Source organism: Scardinius erythrophthalmus (genome assembly GCF_964197995.2).
Source record: "Scardinius erythrophthalmus genome assembly, chromosome: 1".
In the NCBI taxonomy this organism is placed as follows: domain Eukaryota; kingdom Metazoa; phylum Chordata; class Actinopteri; order Cypriniformes; family Leuciscidae; genus Scardinius; species Scardinius erythrophthalmus.
The window spans coordinates 49,569,960-49,594,235 of NC_138221.1; the positions used below are offsets into that span (position 1 = coordinate 49,569,960).

Consider the following 24,276-nt stretch of genomic DNA (forward strand, 5'->3'; position numbering starts at 1 on the left):
ACGCTTGTTTTTTTATACACATCTTTATTTTAAGAATAGCATTTTCAGTGGAATATACTGTTCATAACAATATATATATTAAGTCTTAATACATATACATAACACTTTTTATTTAAATAACTTTTTTTTTCCTTTGTTCAATAAGGTTTAACATTTTATGGGTGATTTTCACTGGTTCACAGTGTTCACTTATTCACTCCTCGTGAATTTTCTGTGTTTTTCTCAGTTCTTCTTTTTCTCTTTTTCAGTCCCACTTTTTTGACACTAGATTCTCATCTTTCTCTGTTAAAGAAAAGCAGTTATGTGAGACAGGATGCCATAAAGATTAGTCCACAACACTATTGTAAAGTTTGAATAATATAGGCATACATTGATTTGCAGCACATAATCCTAAATGTCTTTAAAGTCATAATTAAGTATGTAAATATTCTTTAAACTAATTGCTTTAATTGAGCAGAATCTGTACTGTTTTAACCATGTCACCGTCTTGGCATGTATTACTATATGGAGCATTGTTGTACAGTCATTAACTGATTCAGATCTGAGGAGCTCCATGAATGACAGTATAATATTTACATGTCAATCAACAAGCCAAAGAACATAGCACAATTTGTCTAAACACAAACAGACACAGGGCTGCAGGCAGGCAGAGACAGAGAGGATTGTGGGATACCTTGCTTTGTTACAGGAATATGGAGGGGAACAGGATTAGGCTGGAATGAGATAAAGAGGGGTTAAATAGGGGATTGAGTAAAGAGTAAGAAGGAGAAGGGTAAAGAGGAGGAATATTTACACCACTGGAAAAAATGGGGTGCAGAGAGGAGGGTTTAAAAGTGATAAATATAGGAGAATACAATTTTAAAAGGGAAATTAATAAATCATCATGGGAATTTATTTGCTTATTAATATTCAATTAGTTAGTCAAGTCTTCATTACATACAGTAAGTTGTTTTAACTAACATTTAGTTTTGTGTTTGTATGTTACATTTTAAATGTGCTTAGAGTGTTTAGTTTAGTTTAAATATCAGTATTTAGGAACTTATATATTTACATGAAAATGTATTTATCATTAATTTAATATTTTGTAAATCTAAATTAGTCAGTATGTTTTTGTGTGTGTGTTAAATTGTTACTCACCCTCCAGGTAGTTGCGAGCAACGAACTTGAGCACCTCGTCAATGAGGATGACGGGGAAAGAAAGCTTCAGTACAACGATCCACTGGTCTAAATTGAGATGGGTTAGCTTGAAGATCATCTGTTAGAAAAAAGGCAGGGATTAGCAAATGAGAAATGACAGAGGATAAAAAGCAATTGGATTTAAACAGAACGATGCAATAAACTTCAAATTAATTAAAGAAAGAAAAATATTGGCACTTTTATGCATTTGCCATTAAATCCAGCAGTGTTTGGGAAATGCAACTGTCTATGGGCTGGGCCTAATCATGGTCTCCTGGGCACACACGTCTTTGGTCGCCCCCTAATGGCAGACCCTTTAGCCTGTTATATTGATAAACACACAAACTGAAGCAAATTTAGCATGCTGGATGGGTGCAGTACTTACAGGCAGAGGGTCCACATAGATGATCATGAAGTGCAGAGACATGGAGAGAGACATGGCTCCAACCAACCACAAATTGCTCCATGGAGGCATACGCAGCAGAGACTGATTCTCGGACAAGCTGCAAAAACATGCACCAATGTATGTTACAATCAGCAAAAAAAAAAAAAAGTACATTGAGCTACTTTGTGATGTTTGGATTTGGAGTAGGTCAGTTCTGACCTGTTAAGAGCGTTGCACATCTCAATGGTGACCAGCACAGACAGAGCCATTGTCATGGGTGGAGCGGCCTCAAACACCTCGCAGTCAATGCCGGCAAAATCCTCGTTCTCAGCAGTGCACTGCATGAAGTGGGACTGGGGACAGAGAATAGGTACAGCATTATTATTTTATTGTGAAATGTATCATGTTGTTACTGTATTTTATAGTTAGCAATTGCTTCATTCTCAACATTCAGAGACGTCAGGCAGCAACTATTGTATCCCTGTAGCCAGTGCCGCAGTACTCAAGTCCAAGACCATATTTTTAGGAGCATTTGGAATACACTCTGACTTGAAAGAGCTGATCTCAACTAGTCTTACTAGAAAATACGGTCTTGGACTCTGTCTTGAGTACTGCGATACTGCCTGTAGCATTATAGTTAAAGGGATAGTTCACTTTGAAATTAAATTTTGGTATGTTTTAGCTTACCTCAAGGGCATCCAAGATGTAGGTGTCTTTTTTTCCGCAGTAGTTTCAATTTTGATATTTTTAGGTCAAATCGTTCTTGTCTGTCAGTCGTATAATACAGGTCTATGGTCACCCCCTCAAAGAGCATGCACAGAGTCTAAATTAAAACAATTCCCCGTCGTCCAAATTAAACAATTCCCCATCGTAAGTACACATTGATGGCCTAAGACACGAAACGAGCGGTTTGTGTGAGAAAACGAACAGTATTTATGTCGTTGTAACCTCTTGAACACAAGCCAAGATGTCGCCTTGGCTACTGCAGTTTATTGGAACGAAACCGTAGCCAAGCGACATCTAGTGTATATATCTATACCCGCCCGCGCCCTCAGATCATCTGGACGCGGCTGTGTTCAAAAGGTAACAACGATATAAATACTGTTCGTTTTCTCACACAAACCGCTCGTTTCGTGTCTTAGGCCATCAATGTGTACTTACGATGGGGAATTGTTTAATTTGGACGACGGGGAATTGTTTTAATTTGGACTCTGTGCATGCTCTTTGAGGGGGTGACCATAGACCTGCATGATATGACTGACAGACAAGAACGGTTTGACCTAAAAATATGAAAATTGAAACTACTGCGGAAAAAAAGACACCTACATCTTGGATGCCCTTGAGGTAAGCTAAAACATACCAAAATTTAATTTCAAAGTGAACTATCCCTTTAAGATGATGCTAGACTCACCAGCTGGTAGAAGGAGACCATGGGGCCCTCGTCGCAGTAGATGAACCACCACCCAGCAGCAGCAACAGTTGCAGCACCAACATAACCTGAGAGAAAAAGGGATTGAACAGAATATGTAATGCAATCTGAGGTAATCAGGGAAGGTACAATGGTATGAATGCATGGTGAACCTATAATGGATCATGAATAAATCAGAAGAATGGAAAGTAGCATACCTCCAATGGCCAGGTACCTGAAGAACAGCCAGCCAGAGATGAGGGGCTCTTTGGGGGAGCGGGGAGCCTTGCCCATGATGTCCAAATCAGGTGGGTTGAAGCCCAGAGCGGTGGCAGGAAGACCGTCAGTCACCAGGTTCACCCACAGAAGCTGAACGGGGATCAGAGCCTCAGGAAGACCAAGAGCAGCTGTCAGGAAGATACTGAAGAAGATGGAGAAAATAAATAAGGTTTAGAATCAACCTATGCCTGATTTCAGAAGGTAAATAGACATATGTGTGTGTGAGAGAGAGGCTGTCACCCACCAGACGACCTCACCGACGTTAGAGGAGATGAGGTAGCGGATAAACTGCTTCATGTTGTTGTAAATGGCTCTGCCCTCCTCAACAGCAGCCACAATGCTGGAGAAGTTGTCGTCGGCCAGGACCATCTCAGAGGCTGACTTGGCAACAGCGGTGCCAGAGCCCATGGCAATGCCAATCTCTGCCTTCTTTAGGGCAGGAGCATCGTTCACACCATCACCAGTCTAGAGTATGTATAATGGGGGTAATGGAATATTAAAAAGGTAAGACTTCATTTTATAGTAAAAAACACAAGCATGTTAAGTTTAGTGGATTCTAAACTACTATGCAGTCCACTTCAACTTAAAGGAGCGACATTTTCTGACCAAGTGACCAAGATCCTGTCTGGTCAAAGATGGTCTTTTGTCCCATTTAATTTGCTCCATTCAGTTCACTTACCATGGCAGTGATCTCATCAAAGCCTTGAAGGAACTCAACGATCTTGCTCTTGTGAGAGGGCTCGACACGGGCATAACAGCAAGCCTTACGCACAGCCTCTCTCTGCTGGGCCAGTGGCAGGTCATCAAACTCACGGCCAGTGAAAGCACGGCCTGTCACATCCTCATCATCAGTGAAGATGCCAATACGGCGGCAGATAGCCACAGCGGTACCCTTGTTATCTCCTGGAAACGAGAAAAGTTGAGAAGTATTATGATATTATCAGGATTACTGCATTAATATTAACCTTTTCTTTTTTCAAATGTTCTGTGCCAGTGAAGTATCATTGTGGGAGATTAAATGATCATGTGAAGTTAACATCACAAGCAAGTTTACTGTTGTGCACAATATGACCACCTGTTTTATTTATTTTTTTCAGGAATAGTTTTTTAAAAAAAGAGGCAAAGCAGGATTAATCGTTGTCACAGAGCAACAGACAGACTGACAATCTGCATAGAATGACATGTTCCTGTGCTGTTTTGAAAATTTAACATGGTTTACCTGTGATCATGATCACACGGATGCCAGCAGCCCTGCACAGCTCAATGGATCCAACAACCTCTTTACGAGGAGGATCCAACATACCAACACAACCCACAAAGGTGAGATCAGTCTGTGAGGAAAGCAAGAAAAAGGCAGGGTTAAATCATGTTAGATGGATTATTTGGCCATGTTTAGCTCTCTTTAACAAAAATACCTCATATTCAGCAAACTTGGTAGAGTCCTCCAGGTTCATTTCCTCCCGTTTCAGAGGGTTGTCACGGGTTGCCAGAGCCAGGCAGCGCAGGGTATCACGGCCAGTACCCCATTCCTTGATCACAGCCATGATCTTATCCTTAACAGGCCCAGTCAGGGGCACACGGGTGGTGCCAACACGCACATAGGCACATCTCTCAATCACACCCTCAGGAGCACCCTACAACAATAACGGTTTTGTGTTTTAGATTCCTTTTAAGGTATTAATTTTTACTAGTTCATTTTAAGGATCGGTCTTACCTTGACAAACATCTTGTTTCCAACAGGGGCCTTGGAGGCCTTTGCAGGGGAGCAATAGGCAGACATGGACTTTCTGTCACGGGAGAACTCAAGAGTAAAGTCCTTCTTCATAAGCTGTTTGATCACCTAGGAAACCAAGAGCAGCAAACTACATAGATATAATGACCGATATGGAATTTACTGAAAATTCAGTCTTGCTACATGGCATTTAACAGTTGCACATCTCAATCCATTACAAAAATCCAGCCATAAACTCAAGTGTGTAGAAAAAAATACTACTATCATAACTATCCTTGAGATATTTCAGTCATGACACAATACAGCTGTCCAAAATGAACTTAATGGGCTCAGAAGAGACTGAGATACTTACAGTGCAGCATGTATTGGCTCTCTCAACCTTGGACAGACCACGGACGTCAGTGTTGAACACGTTCATCTTTTCAACCAGGCAGCACAGGGCAGTCTCTGTAGCCTCACCCACTTTCTCATAGATTCCTTTAGACTGTAAAACAAAGAGAGTGAGAGTAAAGCTCTGTTATTGCTCCACAACTGGAATAACAGAGATGAGACTGAGACAGAATAAAGGTTTGTTTACCTCATTGTAGTCCAGAGAAGAGTCATTGCACAAGGCGCAGATGGTTGCCAGCTCAACAAGGCCATCGTACTGGCCACACTTGACAGGAAGTCCACCCCTAGTACTGCAAGGTGAAGAAAGAAGAATGTTGAGTCTGTGTGTGCTTGTGCGTGAGTGTCACTTAATAAATATAAAATCACTCACACTTCTCCCTCTGGTGTGTACTTGGATCCAGAAATGTCATACTGGTCAAGAGCCACAGATTCACCTTCCACCTTATCAATGACGAACATCTAAATACAAAGAGAACGAAGCTTAAAACGTTGTGTAAAGGAGAAGGATTTTCTGGTTGTATCGAGATGACTGGTATATTAGTGATTGCTTTTGGAGTCAGATTCTTGCAAACCTTTGTAACACACATCTGGTTGGTGGTGAGTGTGCCAGTCTTGTCTGAGCAAATGACAGATGTGCAGCCCAGAGTCTCTACAGAGGGAAGAGAGCGGACGATGGCATTCTTCTTAGCCATGCGTCGGGTTCCCAGAGCCAAGCAGGTAGTGATGACAGCAGGCAGACCTGCTCGGAAAAGAAAAGAGTTAAATACTTTCTGTTGGATTTGCTCAACTTAAAAAGTCTGCATTGAGAAGAGTCGCCGTGAATCTTGTCTGCATTTTACTCTTGATTTCACACTGATTTGTTTCATGACTCCTGTATTCTCACCTTCGGGGATGGCGGCTACGGCAAGAGCCACAGCGATCTTGAAGTAGTAGACAGCACCACGGATCCAGGAGCCGCCGTGGACTGGGTCGTTGAAGTGGCCAATGTTGATGAGCCAGACAGCCACACAGATGAGGGAGATGACTTTGGAGAGCTGCTCACCGAACTCATCCAGCTTCTGCTGCAAGGGGGTCTTCTCCTGCTCAGTGGCAGCCATCTGATCACGGATCTTACCGATCTCAGTTGAGACACCGGTGGCAACCACAACTCCGACAGCCTTGCCAGCAGCGATGTTAGTGCCCTGGGACAATGAGAGGGAGAAGATGGTTCAGGGCTAGTGCTGGAGAAAGAAGAGAACAGTAACAAAAGGCTGAAGGAAGGGAAACTCACAGAGAAAAGCATGTTCTTCTTGTCCTGGTTGACAGCCCTGGGGTCAGGAACAGACTCTGTGTGTTTAATCACACTTACAGACTCACCTGAGAATAAAGTGATAAAGGAGGTCAGAGAAGGCCAAAGAAGTATGTGTATTTTTGTGTGTATTGGGAGGCCAGATATTGTAAATCAGAGACTAACCAGTGAGGATAGACTGGTCCACACGCAGAGTTGTGGAGCGGATGGCGGTGATTCTGATATCAGCAGGGACTTTGTCACCAACTACACAGGAAAAAGTTAAGAATTGAGAGCACGCATATATGAACAATACATGCTCAAAACTAATACTAACAAAGTATAGAAAGGCTCTAGAGTGACACTTAGTGTTAGGGGTTAAGGTGTCTCATCAGTCCTATTCTTGATTTGATATGTTATCTTTCAATATTTCCAATTAATTTATTATAAAAGTTTCTAGAATTACGTATATTCAAAGCTTCTCTAGAATATCAATCTGATTAATGGTTTGGCAATGATTTATATATATTTTTCTAGTCCAATCTAGGTTGTCCAATCCTGTTAATGTGGAGGTCCACCTTCTTATAGAGTTTAGCTCCAACCCTACTAAAACACACATGAACCAGCTGACCAAGGTTAGTAGGATTAATGAAATATCCAAGTACCTCCACACGTTGGAGCTACATTTTGCAGGAAAATGACCCACCAGAAGCTCCTAATCTAGTCTAAAGATGTCACTGTCAATAATGTTTGCAGATCTTTTGGTGAAAGATTAGAGATCAAAAAGGAGGATCTGATCAAGGGACAATTGAATGAAAAAGAAAAGCAAGGACAAGATGACCTTCATAGTGGTGTAAACAAGAGGCCCGGAGAGAAAAATGAGTGATGAGGAAGGAACAGGTGGAAGAGGGAAAGAGAAGGGGCTAGGGATCGAGAGAGGGCAAGTAGAGGAACAGGTGCTGGGATGTATTTATATACAGGCCTTTTCTTTGCTCGTGCTCTCGTGGGTTCTTTCAGCCTTTTCTGATCCCATTACTCTATATGCTTCCTCCCGCTGTCACACACACCCCTTAATTGCCTTAAAAGGATGCTCACACTTTCTCAAGGGCATGAATCCCATATAGTCCTGTCCCCTCTACACATGTCTCATGTCTCATTACTTGACAGTGTAACAGTTGGCTTGAAGGTGTTGCTTACTCTGCATTTCCATTTTCAGACGCTTGTGCTATTCTGATGTGTGTGAGGTTTATGGTATCGTTCTGTTCTACCGATGCTCTGCTGTCAGATGCTCAGATCCATTGGTATACCTGACACTTCCACAATGTCTCCAGGAACGATCTCTCTGGCTTTGATCATCTGTACGCTCTTTCTGTCAGCGCGGTAGACTTTGCCCATTTCTGGCTCATACTCCTTTAGAGCCTCAATTGCACTCTCTGCATTGCGCTCCTGTAAAAACAAACATCTAGATCAGCTCCTGCTCCCCTTAGGATTTTACACCTTGACAGCCCTCTCCTTCCAGGGGTGTGCATACTATACTTTCTAAATTACTATTGTGCCAGCCCCATGGACCCTTGATGAAATCTGACCAGCCTCTAGTATTTTTACCATTGTCGTCATTTATGTTCCTGAGGCCACTAGGGTAAATACGGCTATGCCATTAACCTGTGATGTAATTTACACCACATTGAGTTCTTCAGTTTTGGGCTCTTAAGTTTCTCTTGAAATGTATGAATTTTATTGTATTAGATCACAAAATATCAAACCAAATGGCAAGATTTACTTTAGTCTAAAAGTAAAGATTATTTGTAAAGTTGATTATTTTTCTCTACAAACACACAAACAAACAAATCAATAATAAAAATAAATAAATTCTATAAAATGTCAAAACAAGATGCACTTATATTTCTTTAAAAATAAGTGCATCTTGTTTTGACATTTTATAGAATTTATTTATATTTATTATTGATTTATTTGTTTGTGTGTTTGTTTTGTTTTGAGGCTGCCTTCAGTGTCCAAATACTTTTTGGGGCCACTGTATTGGGAATGTAGAATTGATGTGCATATTCACCTGCCAAACTCCAACCACAGCATTGGCGATAAGGATGAGGAGGATGACCAAAGGCTCGACAAAGGCAGTGACGGTTTCCTCACCTTCCTCAAACAAGGCCAGTACCTGATGAACAGAGAGAGAGAGCTGGAGTGTGAGAGAGACATCTAAGATCCATTCGAGAGGTAGAAAAGAAATAGATTAAAGATCTAATATTTGTGCACCTCATTAGAGTCTTAATTAAAGAACCAGTGGGTCCCCTCCCCACACATACACACACACACTTACACTTACATTTCACTTACACTTCATCTGAACATTGAGTTATGGTTGAAGTGTACAGCTGATCCTCCTCCAGTAATTCTCACATGTGTGCATGCTTTACTCGATTTACGGCACGGTAGCACCTGCTGTCTGTCTTTCTCTTCTTCACCTTTACAGTCTTTCTACTGAACTGTCTTTCATTCCTTCCATCTTTGACCCTTGTGGGTGGATACAGTTTCTTGGACTGGCTTAAGACCACCTTAAAATAACACTCTCTTCCTCTCTCTGTCTTAATCGCTCACTCTTTTCTCTTTTTCTCTCCTTTATTTCTCTGTCCTTGCTTCACTTCAAAGCTTCTTTCCTGGCCTTCTAAGGCCATAATGACAGCTGTGATGTCATGGGCCTGAACAAAACAGCAGAACTAATGCTGCCTGCTTCATTTTTTTCCAAAACAGATTTGGAAGAAAGAAAGAAATGCAGTTTTATGTGCCGACACTGTTTCATTATCAGTATGGAATGTACTCAAATTTCAACAGCAAGGGCATATGCGCATCTGGGACTAAAAAAAAAGATGCCTCATGCTAGCGGTGTTGTTTTATGCAACCATAAGGGTTCCATACTACCCGGCACAGATAAACAGCTGGTTTATGGTCTACCCATTATATACACACATATATAAGACACAGGGCTGAAGGGTTACCATTTAACTTGATTGACAGGAACGGATGGGAATGTGGGAAATGTGTCCCTGTCCTTCTCATGTACATTATTAATCACTGTCTGCACCCATAAATGAAAGCCTGTGAAGTCATTAAAATGTTACAGCTCTGTGACTTTAGACTTAACCCAGGTCAGCATAACCCAAGCTATGAAATTACTGAATTACTGAATCACTACCTGTGGAAAGTGAGGTTTCTGAAGATTTAGACTACATTATGATGCCATGGGGTTTCTATTAACTTACAAAAGAGATGCAGGCAGCCAACAGCAAGATCCTGACCAAGAGATCTTCAAACTGCTCAACCACCAGCTCCCAGATGGTCTTGCCTGAGAGAGAAGGTAGGTAGATAGATGCATATGATAGACAGACAGTATGCGTAAAATACAGACATGCCGTCAATTCTAGGTCTAGGTCTAAATCTATAAAAACAGTAAACGGAAAACTTACCTTCTTCAGCGGGCAGCTCTGTGATTGGTTGATTTAGTCCAGTCGACAAGATGAATGGAAGAGGTGGTCAAAACAGAGCCATTAGAATTAGACATTAATATATTTCCCATCAACAATCACCACAACATAGCATATTAAATTATTGTATAATATGGTTCATTCTGAAATTAGATCGCACAAATAAAACTATTCAATTAGTAGTCTAGCAATTTGTCCTTCTGTTTGACCTTCTACTGAAGTCCCTGTAGGCTTAAAATGGTTCCTGTGTTTCAGCTGTCACTTTTTTCTTTCTTTGTCTTTCTAATCTTGCTTTTGCAACTTAATGTTATTGTGCAGCATGGATCAGTGCATCTGTTCAGGGTTATTTCGCCTTTGGCTGAGAGCTCTAATTTCTTCTAAATGCAGCATGTTCTGGTAAGAAAACACTTCTGGAGATGTATGTGTTCTGTCAGTTTTGAGTGCATTTGAATAAGTCTTAAGATACAGTGTAACTCATTCATCTTGTCTGATGCCTGTTCTCAACTAACTAATCACAACTAATCATTCTACACAATAATTTAATACTAAGTTGGGAATTATTGCTTCAAAATTGCTTGTTCTGTCAATTCACTCCAACTTTGTTTCATTGTAATCAAACATCCATTCATATTTTAAGAAGCCTCCATCCACTTGTCCATGCTTTCCTCACCGTTGAATCCAAACTTTTCTTGGTTTTTCTTGACCTGATCTAGAGAGAGGCCTGTGCTCTCGCTCACGCCGAAGTAGGCCAGGCATTCTGCTGTTTCCTTGGTGTGTGCGTTCTCCATCCTGTCTGCTCAAAGGGGAGACTTCACAAAAACAATACAAGATGTAGGTAAGTTGGATTTCCACTCAGAAAAATTTAGAAATGTCCGGTTTTAACACTTTTTACAGGTCATTGAGAAACTAATAAATCCCTTAATTATAAAAAAGAAAAGAAAAAAGATTGAGAGAGTACGCACCAACACTTTTTAAAGTGTAGGATAGGGACAAAACAGATGGCCCCTTGATTTCTCTCTCCCCTCTCTCTTTCTCTCTCTGCTCTCCTTCCTCTGGAGCGCAGGGCTGACAGAAAGTGCAAACTCCCACTCATCTCCGTAGAGTTTTATAAAGACACCAGGCAAACCATCGCCCAGGTCACACCCAGAGGAGGCCCCCTATTGGCTGAGACAATACAAATATGGTGGGGAAGGGGCAAGGCCTTGGGAAAAGAGATGAAGAGATGTGATTGGAGCAATTGGGTGACAACTGCAGCGGGTGTGAGCAGCCTTGAAAGCGGGGTTAAAATTGGGGTCTGTTTTTGGAACATGCACCAACAGGGGAATGGAGACGGTGAATGGGGAATTGTGGTGTTGGGACTTTGGTGGGGAGGGTCAGATGAATGATAGCTCAAATGATTTTGGGATGTTGATATGCATGACCAAGGACTTGGATTTTTGTGGGGATTAAAAACTTGCAGGGCTTTGCTATAATTATGTGGTACAATTACGCGGTACGGGATTCAAATATCTATCCATTCTATAAGAACTACAATGTGAGGGTACGTTTGAAAATGTATGAAGACTGTCAGGTCTCCATCCTCAGAGAGGATTAGCACCTGGGATGGAAAAAGTGAGTGAGGGTAAAGCAGCACTTCAGACATGGCAAGTGTGCTGTAAAACAGTCTGAGGAGGGATTAATTAGCAAGAGTGCATAAAGAGGGAAAGAAAGAGGGGAAAAAAGTAGGAAGAAGGGACGTTAAGGTACAAATGAGGACTCTATGTTTATAATCTTTTATCTTGTTGACAGATAGTTTGGATGAATAGACAGAGATGGATCACTGGTTAAATAGTTTTTGTCAAACCAAAGCGGCAACAGGAAGAAACCACCATGTGATTTTAGCCCATTTAATGCCCATTCTTCTTACTTTATTTTATTTTTTAAAATGCAATGCATTCAATTAAAAGCTGATAATTGAGGTAAATGAAGGAAAGCAATGGATAAAGTAGGACAAACAAGTTTTTGGTTTTAATATTTCTTCTTTTTCCACTGTATTGTGTAATGGAGATCTTTAGTTGTTTTAAAATGATATTGTGTGAGTGGGTTAAGACATTTGGCATCATAATTTTTAACAACATAAAATGACAAATGATGGTCATTTCAGTCAAGTCACAGGCTTGCAGATCATTTGAATGGGTTCACTGTGTCATTCTAATGTCAGCTGAAACTAAATCCATTACATGGACAACATGAAATGATCCATTTAAAAAATTCTCAGTGTTTAGTATATTCACTTTTATTGGCTACATTATTTGCAAAGGTCTAGTAATGCACAGTCAAGTCAATTCAAGTCTCCTTAATTTATATAGCACTTTTCACAATGCAGATTGTTTCAAAGCAGCTTCACAGTGATAACAGGAAAATAATGCAAAAAAGTTTGTTTTGTCTGTACAGCAGATCTAGAAGAAAATTCGGTCATAGTCCAGCTTAAGTAAGTTCACTGATGGTTAATTTCTATTGTAAAAAAGTTATTAGTTTAGTTCATATATCTATGCAGTCACTCTGGAGAAAACAGTGATGTCATCGTCCAGCTCAGTTCAGTTCTCATACAATGGTGTCAATACAGGCAGATCAATAATATTGTTGAATATTAAGTGTCTCCAACTAAGCAAGCCACCAGGCAAAGGTGACAGTGGCAAGGAACCAAAACTCCATCAGGTGACAGAATGCAGAAAAAAGCCGGCTCAGTCGAGGGGCCAGTTCTCCTCTGGCCAATGAACCAACAGTGTACAGTATGATTATGATTCAGGCGGCATTACAGGTCAGAAGTCGGATTATTGGATCGGAACGTTTAGAATATTTAGAATATAAGTCTTATCATATGTTTTGGCACTTGGTCATGCAGTCCAATGTAAATTACACATACAAGCACACCAGAGCATTATAAGACTGTCAGATGGGTATAAATGTCTTATGTATGTTTTATTATAAACAATACAATGGATGATCATTTATGATAATGTTTTCATTCGTCATCTATTTACTTTTTTCACACTTTATATGCTATTTGGCAAACAGTCTCTATCACTCATTCCCTTATTTTCAAGACATCACACTTTATAGAACACACCACTATCTGTGTTGTTGTTTTTAATTAAGACTATAACAGTTAAAGTCTTCGTCAACTAAACAAAAAAAAAAATAGTAGATAGTAAAATAGTAATTTTTTTTTTAGTTTAAGTACTAAAATTAATAAAACTAAATATACTGAAATAAATATGAATTATAGCTAAATAGAAAAAAAAGAATAATATGACAAAATATCACAAAAAATACTAAACCTTAAACTAAAATGAAAATACAAAAATAAACGCTAATTCAAAATATACATAAAATAGTATATAAATAATACGAAAATAATACTGTCCACAATAAAATGTTTTATTTAACATAGTATGTTCATGCTGGTCTACAATGCTCAGTATAGTCTCTGAAAACCATTCATTGCCTCTCCCCACTGAAATGTTTGCGTGAAGACTTGTTCTCCTACTTCAGCTATTGTTAAATAGGTGTTACAGTGGAACTAGACACTCTTGTCTGTGTCGGTGGGGGCTGATGGTTCTTTTGGTACTTGTGTAACTGTAGATTGAGTTGCAGTTGTGTGTGTCCTGTATAAATAGATCTGAGTGATGTGGACCATCAGCAGCTCAACCCAATTGTTGGATTTTTGCTCCAGCCACAGCTCCAGTGCTGCTGAAGAAACGGAGAGCATAATTTAGCCATTCTTAACCAGTGTTAATGTTGAAGTTTACACACAGGTCTCATGCATCCTGTTTTGTTTCATTTGTCTTTCTCCTGTTATTTCACTTTCTTGAAAGTACTTTAAATATTTTTCACTGACTCTCTGTGACTTTTCAACTCTGACCCCTTGCTCCCTTTCTGACCCTGGCCCCATCAGGTGTGCTTGTGTGTCATGATTCTGACGTGCCTCCCTGTCTCCCACAGAATGTGTCCCGATGCTGCTGGCGTGTCTGTGCTCATGTTGCAGCATGTTTCACATAGCTGAAAAAAAAAAAAAATTATCATTCAGAGTCATTGGACTTTCTTATATTCAAAATTACAAAATAATTTGTATATGAACATTTATAATATACCCTGACCCTGATTTATGAAGGATATAAGTAATTTCTGACAACTAAATCAAATATTTTGGGAGATAAAACAGTGCCATTATATATATATATATATATACAGTATATATATATATATAGGCCTATATATATATATATATATATATATATATATATATATATATATATATATATATAGGCCTATATATATATATACTGTATGTGTGTGTGTGTGTGTGTGTGTGTGTGTGTGTGTGTGTAGAAAATATTTATGAAATATCATTACACATTATCAGTAAACCAGCTGCTAGGTGTGAAAGATAGCATTGCACAAAATGGCAAAGCACTTGGACTTTAAGAACAGGAAGTTTTCATTCAGTGGTGATAGCAGGACATGTTTAACTGGAAAGAGTCAGTTCACTTTCAAGAGAGTTCAGTTCGAAAGATTTAAGAAATAAGTTCCCTGGTTTTATGGGTATATTTATCCTTCTGTAACACTGTCATTGTGTATGTGTCTTCCTTTTTAGGTCTACACTTGCCCTGCGGAACATACAGTGACGCTGCTGATGACAGGAAGACGGATCAAGGGAAAGAGAAGAGGGACTCAGGAAAGCCAAGATGCAGGGATGAATTGAAGGTTAAATATATACAGTGGCGAGTGAGAGGAGTGTATAATGGAGATAGCGAAACCAATATGAAGAAAAAAGGTCAGGAGTGAAAGAGTAAAAAATGTGCACTTGAGGAATCAGAGAAAGTAATAATGGGGAAAAAATGATGGGGAACAACAGCTTGGGAAGATCTGACAGTCGTTTCAGCTGTTATTAGTTAACTGACGCTGACAAATTCCTTAAGTGATTAATGTGGCCTTTCTTTCTCATTCACTTTTTTAAATCATAAATGAACATGCATATTGTAAAACAATAAAGGTTATTTATTGGCATCATTGGTTCTATAAAGAACCTTTAACATGCATGGAACCTTTCCATTCCACAAAATGTTCTTTCTTTAGATTATTAAAATATTCTTTACACTAAGAAAACTGTTCGCTGAATGGTTCTTTTGGAAACCAAACACAGTTCTTTTATGGCATTGCTGCGTAAACCCCCTTTTGGAACTTTTATTTTTAAGAGTGTACCATATGCAGAGGCCAATGTCATTTTACACACGTGTACAGTATGTTGTGTACATGTGTGTGTGCCAAACAAGTGTGTGACAGGTGTTGGACAGGAATGGTGTTAAATTCTCAGCACTGTCCCTATTCTTGGTTATTTGAATCTCTGGCTCCAAAGTATGGTGCCGTAATCCGGTCTTTAATGACTAACACCTCTATATAGGCTACACACGCAAGAAGGCACGTGAATACATTCATAAGATCATCTGGATGGACCCGGAAAAGCACTTTTTACAATTATTTGTTATTAAACAATTATGTTTTACATTTACGTAAGGAAGGGATGTATTGCTTGCTTTGAAAAATGTTCTGCCCCTAAAAATGTTTTGTCAGTGCTCATGTGGCAACTTCTAAATTATTTTTTTTTTAAATGAAAAATATGATTTAATATCTACATCAGGTTACACAAGTGTTATACTGTACATTTTATTCCCAATGTGGCTTAGCAGTTAATGCAATAAAACTTGTTCCTTTGTTATTTAAGTTGGGTAAAATGAATAGTAGCACCTTTGAAACCATTTATGATTTAATGTGTTTTGACACATCTCACTCTATGAAATAAAAGATGCACCGACCATCATAAAGGCAGGGACTAACATTATCTATATAGGTGGCTGGGTACATCAGATGTCACAGCTGTGAAAAAACAGTTATCAGCTTTTACAGTGAAGGAACATTTCTGTGGGAACAGCTTCTTACCGCTATTAATAATAGCGAGGGTTGTCCTTGGGTATTCTTGAAAGAGGAGAGGGCAGAGGATATCCCAAAGAAAGCCCAACACTCTAACTCAAAAACCTCTCTCTCTCTCTCTCTCTCTCTCTCTCTCTCTCTCTCTCTCTCCTCCCTCCCTCCCTCCCTCCCTCCCTCCCTCCCTCCCTCCCTCCCTCCCTCCCTCCCTCCTCCAGGTTATATTTAGCTCGGCTTTAGGGGTGTTGACCTCTTGCTCTGCTGCAGGCTGTAGCCTTACATGGCCCAACCACAAGTATTGTTTCTTAGCAACCCTTGATGTTTTCACCTAAGTGGACGGGTCCACCAATGTGCTGTTGTAGCAGCTAATCATTATAATCATCCTATAAGCATCACCATCACCATCAGCAGCAGAATGAGCATGTGCACCTCGTGTCTGCTGATGCTCCTGTTGGTAGATGTGCTATTATATATTCATTTATTATATAGACATTTTCAATTAAGTTTAGTTTAGTGTTAGTTTTCTCACAGTTAATTAGAGTTTTTCTAGTTTTCTAGTTTCAGTTTGTTTTAGTTGTGGTGTTTTAGGAATGGCAAAGGTAATGCATTAAGTGATGTCATTTAAAAATGTTACTGCAAAATATAAAAAAAAACTGCTAAATTTATTAGAATAGTCTAGTTTTATTGCCAGGTAATGTAAACAATGTTCTAAAATGACAATTATTTTGTGGTTCATTTTTATTTTTTTAGCTGGTTTTGTAATCATGAAAATGCATTGTAAGGAAGCGTTAGTTGTTTCCAGATATCTTTTTTTCACGTCAGCTAATGATAATGATAACATCTATTATATATATTGTTTTGTGAATTTCTGCAGCCTGGCCAGTCAACAATGTAGCTGTTTTTACACAAACAAAGAATAAAACTAAAGTGGACAAAGACTGACAGATTAATAATGATTTAAAATGCTGATTAACGAATAAGGTAATTATACTTTATTTGGGAACACTTTATTTTACAGTGTCTTTGTTACATATGTTACATGTACTTACCATAGTAATAACAGTAAATTATGCATAATTACATGCAACTAACCCTCAACCAAACCCTAACCCTATAGTAAGTACATGTAGTTAATTATAATTACTCAGTACTTAAATATATAATTACACTGTAACAATGACACCTTAAAATAAATTGTAACCTCATTCTTTTTATCAGTTACCATTTGTTACTGCTAGAAGGAAACACTTAAACCTGGCAGCCGATTACTAGCATTTAATGCTATTTAATACCATTTATAAAAAAAAAAAAAAATCTACTTAGTTTTTAAACTCTTAGTTTGGTTTATGAGCGTCAAGTCAATTCACATTTATTTATAGCGCTTTTTACAATACAGATTGTTTCAAAGCAGCTTTGAAAGACAGAAGGACTAACATTAACGTAGATGCCATTCTTCTTATGATGTAACGGGTACATCGGGTGTTATAGGAAGTGTTCCCGGTTCCAGCTGACCTAATTTATGCAGCCTAATAATAATTTAACTGATTTAAATAATAGGAATGTATAATTTTAGCTGTGTATGCCAGGTTAAAGAGATGTGTTTTTAGTCTAGATTTAAACTGTCAGAGTATGTTTGCTTCCCAGACAATGTTAGGAAGAGTTTGGGTGCTGAATAGGAAAAGGATTTACCGACAGCAGTCGATTTTGATGTTTTAGGTATTATCAACTGGCCAGAGTTTTGAGATCGCAGGACTATAATGGGTTAAGAGCTCGCTCAGGTACTGGGGAGCTAAACCATTTAGTGCTTTGTAAGTAATCAGCAATATTTTAAAATGTATAAGATGTTTAATAGGGAGCCAATGCGGTGTTGACAGAACCGGGCTCTAAGCACTTAAATGTGGTTGTAGTATGTGTAAACACTGGATGGGATCAACTTAGAGGTGAACTATAAGCATTCTGCATGTGTTTGGGTGTGAGTATGGGTATCTGTTTGTCTGATAATAAATTAAAAGGGTGCAGTTGTCCTGTCCACTATAGAGTTACGATATTTGTTCCCATACAATTAGGATGAGATTTAGGGTTACTATGGAACAAACAAACAAACAGCTAAATGTACTGTATTTGTGTGGGGATCAAGGAGCTCTACCAGGATGTTTTTTAAGAGCATGTCATGTGTCCATGCTATATGTGTACATGGATCCTCTTTACTGTCCTGCTCTGTTTTTGATGAGGTATTTTTTTGTTTTATTGTTCCTCCATTCTTGAGGTTGTACTTTCTTTGGTGGGTCATGTTTTGATTGGAATGCTCTGCTCCCAAAAGGGCCGTCCTTGTCATGCCATGGACACTGATTTAAACTAGGGAGAGGGGTTGAAATGCTGCATTTCACACGTAGTGGCCTGACACTCACATTCATGGCTTACTGGCTGCAGTCACAGCAGAAACACACATGCCTGATGCTTACATAATTACCCTAATCAGTGCTCATGATAATTCATCAGCAGCTGTTACAATGACGGTCGAACTTGTTACTTATGACTAAAACTAATAGCTTCAGTAGCATTATTGAAGGAATATTTTGGGTTCAATACAAGTAATTTTCAATTGAAAGCATTTGTGGCATAATGTTAATTGCCACAAAAATGTCCACTTTCCCCTCCTTTTCTTAAAACAACAACAACTCTGGGTTACAGTGAGTCACAAAGAAAGTGAATGAGGCCTATCCATAAATGTTCAAATATTTTCCAATAGTATCACCACAAGACATTATAGTATGATTTTAGTGTGAAAAATTGCTTGCTAACCTTTTCTGTGTAAAGTTATAATTAATTTTACAACAAAGTTGTAAACAAAAAGCCTGAAACCCTAAAAACTGTATAAATTATTATTTTAAACATTTTACAGCTCAATTAATACACAAGTGTTAACAGATGAACTAATGTAAGTTATTTTCTAAAATTATAAGCTTCACATTTCTGCTTTTAACTCCTTCACAAATTCCTATATTAAAATCTGAACTTAACTTGTTTTAAATATTTCTTTAACTGCTACACTTTTAAAAATAAAAGTTCTTTATTGGAATCTGTGGTTCCATGAAGACCCTTTAAAATCACTAAAAACTTTCCATTACCCAAAAGGTTCTTTATAGTGGAAAAGTCTCTTAAGATTATTAAAAATCATCATCACACTAAAAAACTAAAAAACAAATGGTTCTCTCAAGAACTGTTCACTGGAAGGTTCTTTGAATCCTAAATGGTTCTTTGGGATCACTTTTTTTTAAAGAGTGTATTCATGCATCATGAAGCATTTTTTCTTTAAAAAAGAGAAACAACTTCACACATAAGTGTTTTCTCAGAATATGTGTCCATTTATAAGTCATAGGTAAAAACGCTCATATACATGTTTGCAGTCACGTGGCCATGGTGAACAGTGGCACCTGTGGTGCTTGTCTTGTTTTAATGTTGAGGATGTATTGACCGTCAAAATAACTTCACACATCTGACACTGAATCACTGAAATAGGATATGAGCAGTAAAGTAAGGGTCACCTCATGTACTTTTGTGCATCTTTGCAATGTGTGCTACAATTTGACATTCAATATCATTTTAGTAACTCCAGATGGTGTTACACTCTTGATGAAATGCATAATTCCATTAAACATCTTAAGTATGTGTCTGTGTGAGGGATTGTTCCATGAAGAAGTCAGTTAATTTGTATTGGAAGGGTGTTTGGATGAGGCAGGGATCAGTCTCTAAAGTCGAGGAAGATAATGTCATAGTCTCTTTTTGACTGTGCTCATGCCTGGGTTCAAAGCCTTCCAGGAAATACGGCAGAGGGATTTGTGTTTGTGTTTTACAGTCAGGACATACTGACCCCTGCTGCTTATGTCAGTAACTACAGCATTAATGTGTAGAAAGATTTTAGCCCAAAGTCATTAGTGAATCTGCACCTTCAACTCTGGTTATAATCTCAGTGCCTTTTGTGTTATTATGTCAGTGTTTATGGCCTGTAGTCATTTTTGATAGATATTTATTTGATATATGCAATGTGACAAGTCCATAATACATGGATACTGCCTGACTCTTGTCTGAGAATGCCATCTACTGGTTTATTAATTTCAAGAAATATAAGGTCACTGTTTAGATTTAAAGTACTTAAAAAACAACTACAACACTTTTTGAAATAAATATCAAACATTTTATTTACATAGTTTTACCACAACATTTATCAACAAGTAACTGTAAGAAAACACGAATGAAAAATAATGTAAAAACATCTCTTAGAAATTTCAAGCTTATTTTTTAAGTCAAAACATATTGACTAAATGTCAAGTTGCAGATCACTTTTTTTTTGGTAGCAAAATGTTTTCAAGGGCAGATGGAGTGAAGTAATACTGTACAGTGATATGATGGTTTACAAATAATTTTTGGACTGAAGAAAGGTGTGAGCATTAGGGGGGTAAAAAAGGAATTATAAAGTAATAAGACCTGAAAACAAAATGGAAGAACCAAAGAGAAAAGATTTATATCAGTCCCTGCAGCATTCAGTTCATGAGGTGTTTTAATCCACCTCTTCAATAGTTGGTCCCTGGGAAGCGGCCCCTGATCCGCCACGTGCCTGAGCCCCACAGCCTCCAGCTGGCATCCCTCCCTGATAAAGCTTAGTGATGATTGGGTTGCAGACTTTCTCCAGCTCCTTCAGCTGATGTTCATACTCCTCCTTATCGGCCAGCTGGTTGTTCTCTAGCCAGCTGATGGTGGCGTTGCATTTCTCAATAACTTTCTTCTTGTCATCCTCGCTGATCTTGCCTTTCAGGTTCTCATCTTCCACACTGCTCTTCATGTTGAAGGCGTAAGACTCCAGGGAGTTTTTGGCAGCAATCTTCTCTCTTTGCTGATCATCTTCAGCTTTGTACTTGTCTGCGTCCTGCACCATTCTCTCAATCTCCTCTTTGCTCAGTCTGCCCTTGTCATTGGTGATGGTGATCTTGTTCTCTTTTCCACTGCTTTTGTCCACCGCTGACACATTTAGGATTCCATTGGCGTCAATGTCAAAGGTCACTTCAATCTGCGGGACTCCACGTGGTGCAGGTGGAATTCCTGCGAGCTCAAATTTCCCCAGCAGGTTGTTGTCTTTTGTCATGGCCCTCTCTCCCTCATACACCTGGATCAGGACACCGGGCTGGTTGTCTGAGTAGGTGGTGAAGGTCTGGGTCTGTTTGGTGGGGATGGTGGTGTTGCGTTTGATGAGGGCCGTCATGACTCCACCCGCAGTCTCGATGCCCAAAGATAGTGGCGCAACATCCAGCAGAAGCAGGTCCTGGACATTTCCAGATGTGTCACCCATGAGGATGGCGGCTTGCACCGCTGCACCATAAGCCACTGCCTCATCTGGGTTGATGCTCTTGTTCAAGTCCCTGCCGTTGAAGAAATCCTGCAGAAGCTTCTGGATCTTTGGGATTCTAGTCGATCCACCAACCAGAACGACATCATGGATCTGAGACTTGTCCATCTTGGCGTCTCTCAGGGCTTTCTCCACAGGCTCAAGTGTTCCCCTGAAGAGGTCTGAGCACATCTCTTCAAAGCGTGCTCTGGTGATGGACGTGTAGAAGTCGATGCCCTCGTAGAGGGAGTCGATCTCAATGCTGGCCTGAGAGCTTGAGGAGAGGGTTCTCTTGGCTCGCTCGCACGCTGTTCGCAGCCTCCTCAGTGCCCTCTTGTTCTGACTGATGTCCTTCTTGTGCTTCCTCTTGAATTCTTCTACAAAGTGATTCACCATGCGGTTGTCAAAGTCCTCGCCACCCAGATGAGTGTCTCCGGCTGTGGCCTTCACCTCAAAGATGCCATCTTCAATGGTCAGGATGGACACGTCAAAGGTGCCTCCACCCAGGTCAAAGATCAGGACGTTGCGTTCTGCTCCTTTGCCTTTGTCAAGGCCGTAGGCGATGGCTGCAGCCGTGGGCTCGTTGATGATTCTGAGGACATTGAGCCCAGCGATCACTCCAGCGTCTTTAGTGGCTTGCCTCTGCGAGTCATTGAAATAGGCAGGAACTGTGATAACTGCATTTGTCACCCTCTGCCCCAGATAAGCTTCAGCAATCTCCTTCATCTTCACCAGGACCATAGAGGAAATTTCTTCAGGATTGAATGTCTTGTTTTCTCCTTTGTATTCGACTTGAACCTTTGGCTTTCCGCTATCACTGACGACTTGGAAGGACCAGTGCTTCATGTCAGACTGCACTACTGGGTCATCAAACTTCCTGCCAATCAGCCTCTTGGCATCAAACACGGTGTTGTTGGGGTTCATGGCCACCTGGTTTTTAGCTGCATCTCCAATGAGCCTCTCTGTGTCAGTGAAGGCAACATAGCTGGGTGTTGTTCTGTTCCCCTGGTCGTTGGCGATGATCTCCACTTTTCCATGCTGAAACACCCCCACACAGGAGTAGGTGGTGCCCAGGTCAATTCCAATGGCTACTCCTTTTGCTGACGACATGTTTGGTTACTAGTAAAACACAAAAAAGAACAATAAGAATTTTTCTAAATGTATATAAATTGTTGTGCAAAGAAAATATGTATTGTGCTCATACAGTATATTAGTAACAAAAAGTTTTTCTTAATGCAAAAAAAGTGTAACAGTGAATACAGTGGCCAGTTGCATAAACTGCTTAGACTAGTCTTACAAACTAGTCATCTAAATTTATTTTTTAAGACTAAGCCTAAATTTTTTTAAAGTTACATAAAATGATAGAATGATAGAATTTGAATTCAAAATTAACTTAAATTCACTTAAATCTTGGTAAATTGCTAGTTGGTCAGTTGCTACACAGTCAGTCTTAAATGCAACTGGCCCCCTGCATGTTTATTCAGTAGAATATAGACTAGTAGTCTACCAAGTAAAAGTTAGTTAGCGTTCTTGAAAAATGCATTTTTATTGTGCATATAATAAAATAGTAATATACAAAGCTAATATTGAAACATATTAAGTAGATGCATGAATAGATGCATGAGTAGTAGTACTGCACATTGTATTTAACCTAACCTATAAAATAAATGTTGACTTACCGTAGAGTGATTCTTCAATCAAATTAATTTACACCTCGTCGCGGAAAAAGTCAATACAGACTGGGCTTTTTATCGCTTGCTTCACAGATCGCTCTTCTTCTGATGAGTTTCGTTATCTGCCATGATCCATCCGCTCTTTAAATACACAAGAGCGCGCACCCGTTCAAGCGCTATACATTTCTGGAAAAGTCCAGTGAATCAGACCAATCAAAACACAGAAAGCGGCAGCGTCACGTCAGCTGTCACTGAGAGGAAGTTTCTGGACGCTTCCAGAATTGTACTGTGAAATTACGCCACACAGAGAAGAAAAGTCAAATGAATTGCAATGAACTATAAAAATATGTTTTTAGCTATCATAGTTGAGTACTTGATAATTACGTGAAATATGAAAAAAGTGGGGTTTCTAGTCTGGTTTTCTAGACTGGCTATTATAGACTAAAAAATAAAATGGCATTAGGCCTCCCTGCAGTTATGCTAAAACAAGTATTTTAAATAAGAGCTTAGTGATTTTAACTAACTGTTATATGGTTTAAGTTTGTAGATCCCGTAATGATTGCGGCGCCTGATGAGTCATGATCATGAAAAACATCGAATAAACAATATATTCACTCCAAAATGAACTTTTTGTGGGTTTTATGTAGGCTACATCAGTTTCACAGACTTAATGTCAAGTTATTTGAATTAAACTTAAAATAAAATTTTGAGTTCACTATTTATTCCAGTTTGGCTAGCTTGCTTAATTCCCCCCAGGGCAACACGATTGTTATAATACAATATCAGACCGTTATAGGCAATGTTAATGATGGAATAAACTAAAATTTGTATAAAGATCTTGACATAGCCTATTTTCTAAGATTTACGCACTGAAAAGGCTAATTGAATTACTGTGTAGCCTAGTCTGAAATTCCAAATACAGCTACCTCTGTTTAATAGACCATTTGAACATGAGCAGCTTTAGTTTGCTGATTAATTAAATTGTCATTAACAGTAACATCCACCCAGCTAGGTTTTATTTTGGCCACCGATGCATTTCACAGTCCATAGCCTACATAAGTTAATTTAGTAGCTTTAGATGAACTATGCGTTTTCAATAAATTCACAGCTAGCTAAGCCACT

General features: G+C 39.2%; 2 protein-coding genes across 2 annotated transcripts; both read right to left on the reverse strand.

Moving 5' to 3' along the window:
• Positions 1-60: 60 nt before the first annotated feature.
• atp2a1 (ATPase sarcoplasmic/endoplasmic reticulum Ca2+ transporting 1) lies at positions 61-11,220 on the reverse strand. Its single transcript, XM_081378462.1, has 24 exons — positions 11,097-11,220; positions 10,805-10,943; positions 10,117-10,134; positions 9,913-9,995; positions 8,706-8,810; positions 7,945-8,083; positions 6,824-6,904; positions 6,641-6,726; positions 6,254-6,551; positions 5,943-6,109; positions 5,741-5,829; positions 5,558-5,660; positions 5,333-5,464; positions 4,963-5,088; positions 4,664-4,882; positions 4,468-4,579; positions 3,928-4,151; positions 3,493-3,713; positions 3,188-3,390; positions 2,973-3,058; positions 1,781-1,914; positions 1,562-1,679; positions 1,138-1,255; positions 61-282 (listed from the first exon to the last, which is right to left on the reverse strand). Exons 2-24 carry the CDS (start codon positions 10,920-10,922, stop codon positions 245-247), a joined length of 3,018 nt encoding a protein of 1,005 aa, XP_081234588.1. The 5' UTR covers positions 10,923-10,943; positions 11,097-11,220; the 3' UTR covers positions 61-244.
• An 8,968-nt stretch (positions 11,221-20,188) lies between these two features.
• hsp70.3 (heat shock cognate 70-kd protein, tandem duplicate 3) lies at positions 20,189-23,313 on the reverse strand. Its single transcript, XM_081381441.1, has 2 exons — positions 23,161-23,313; positions 20,189-22,600 (listed from the first exon to the last, which is right to left on the reverse strand). Exon 2 carries the CDS (start codon positions 22,589-22,591, stop codon positions 20,660-20,662), a length of 1,932 nt encoding a protein of 643 aa, XP_081237567.1. The 5' UTR covers positions 22,592-22,600; positions 23,161-23,313; the 3' UTR covers positions 20,189-20,659.
• Positions 23,314-24,276: the final 963 nt, after the last annotated feature.

Excerpts from the sequence above, each read along its gene's own strand:
- hsp70.3 (XM_081381441.1), bottom strand. The coding sequence starts at position 22,591 with ATGTCGTCAGCAAAAGGAGTAGCCATTGGAATTGACCTGGGCACCACC.
- atp2a1 (XM_081378462.1), bottom strand. The coding sequence starts at position 10,922 with ATGGAGAACGCACACACCAAGGAAACAGCAGAATGCCTGGCCTACTTC. Across the intron at positions 8,084-8,705 it reads CTGTGGTTGGAGTTTGGCAG|GAGCGCAATGCAGAGAGTGC; the intron begins GTGAATATGCAC and ends TTGTTTTTACAG. Across the intron at positions 3,059-3,187 it reads CAGGTACCTGGCCATTGGAG|GTTATGTTGGTGCTGCAACT; the intron begins GTATGCTACTTT and ends TTTTTCTCTCAG.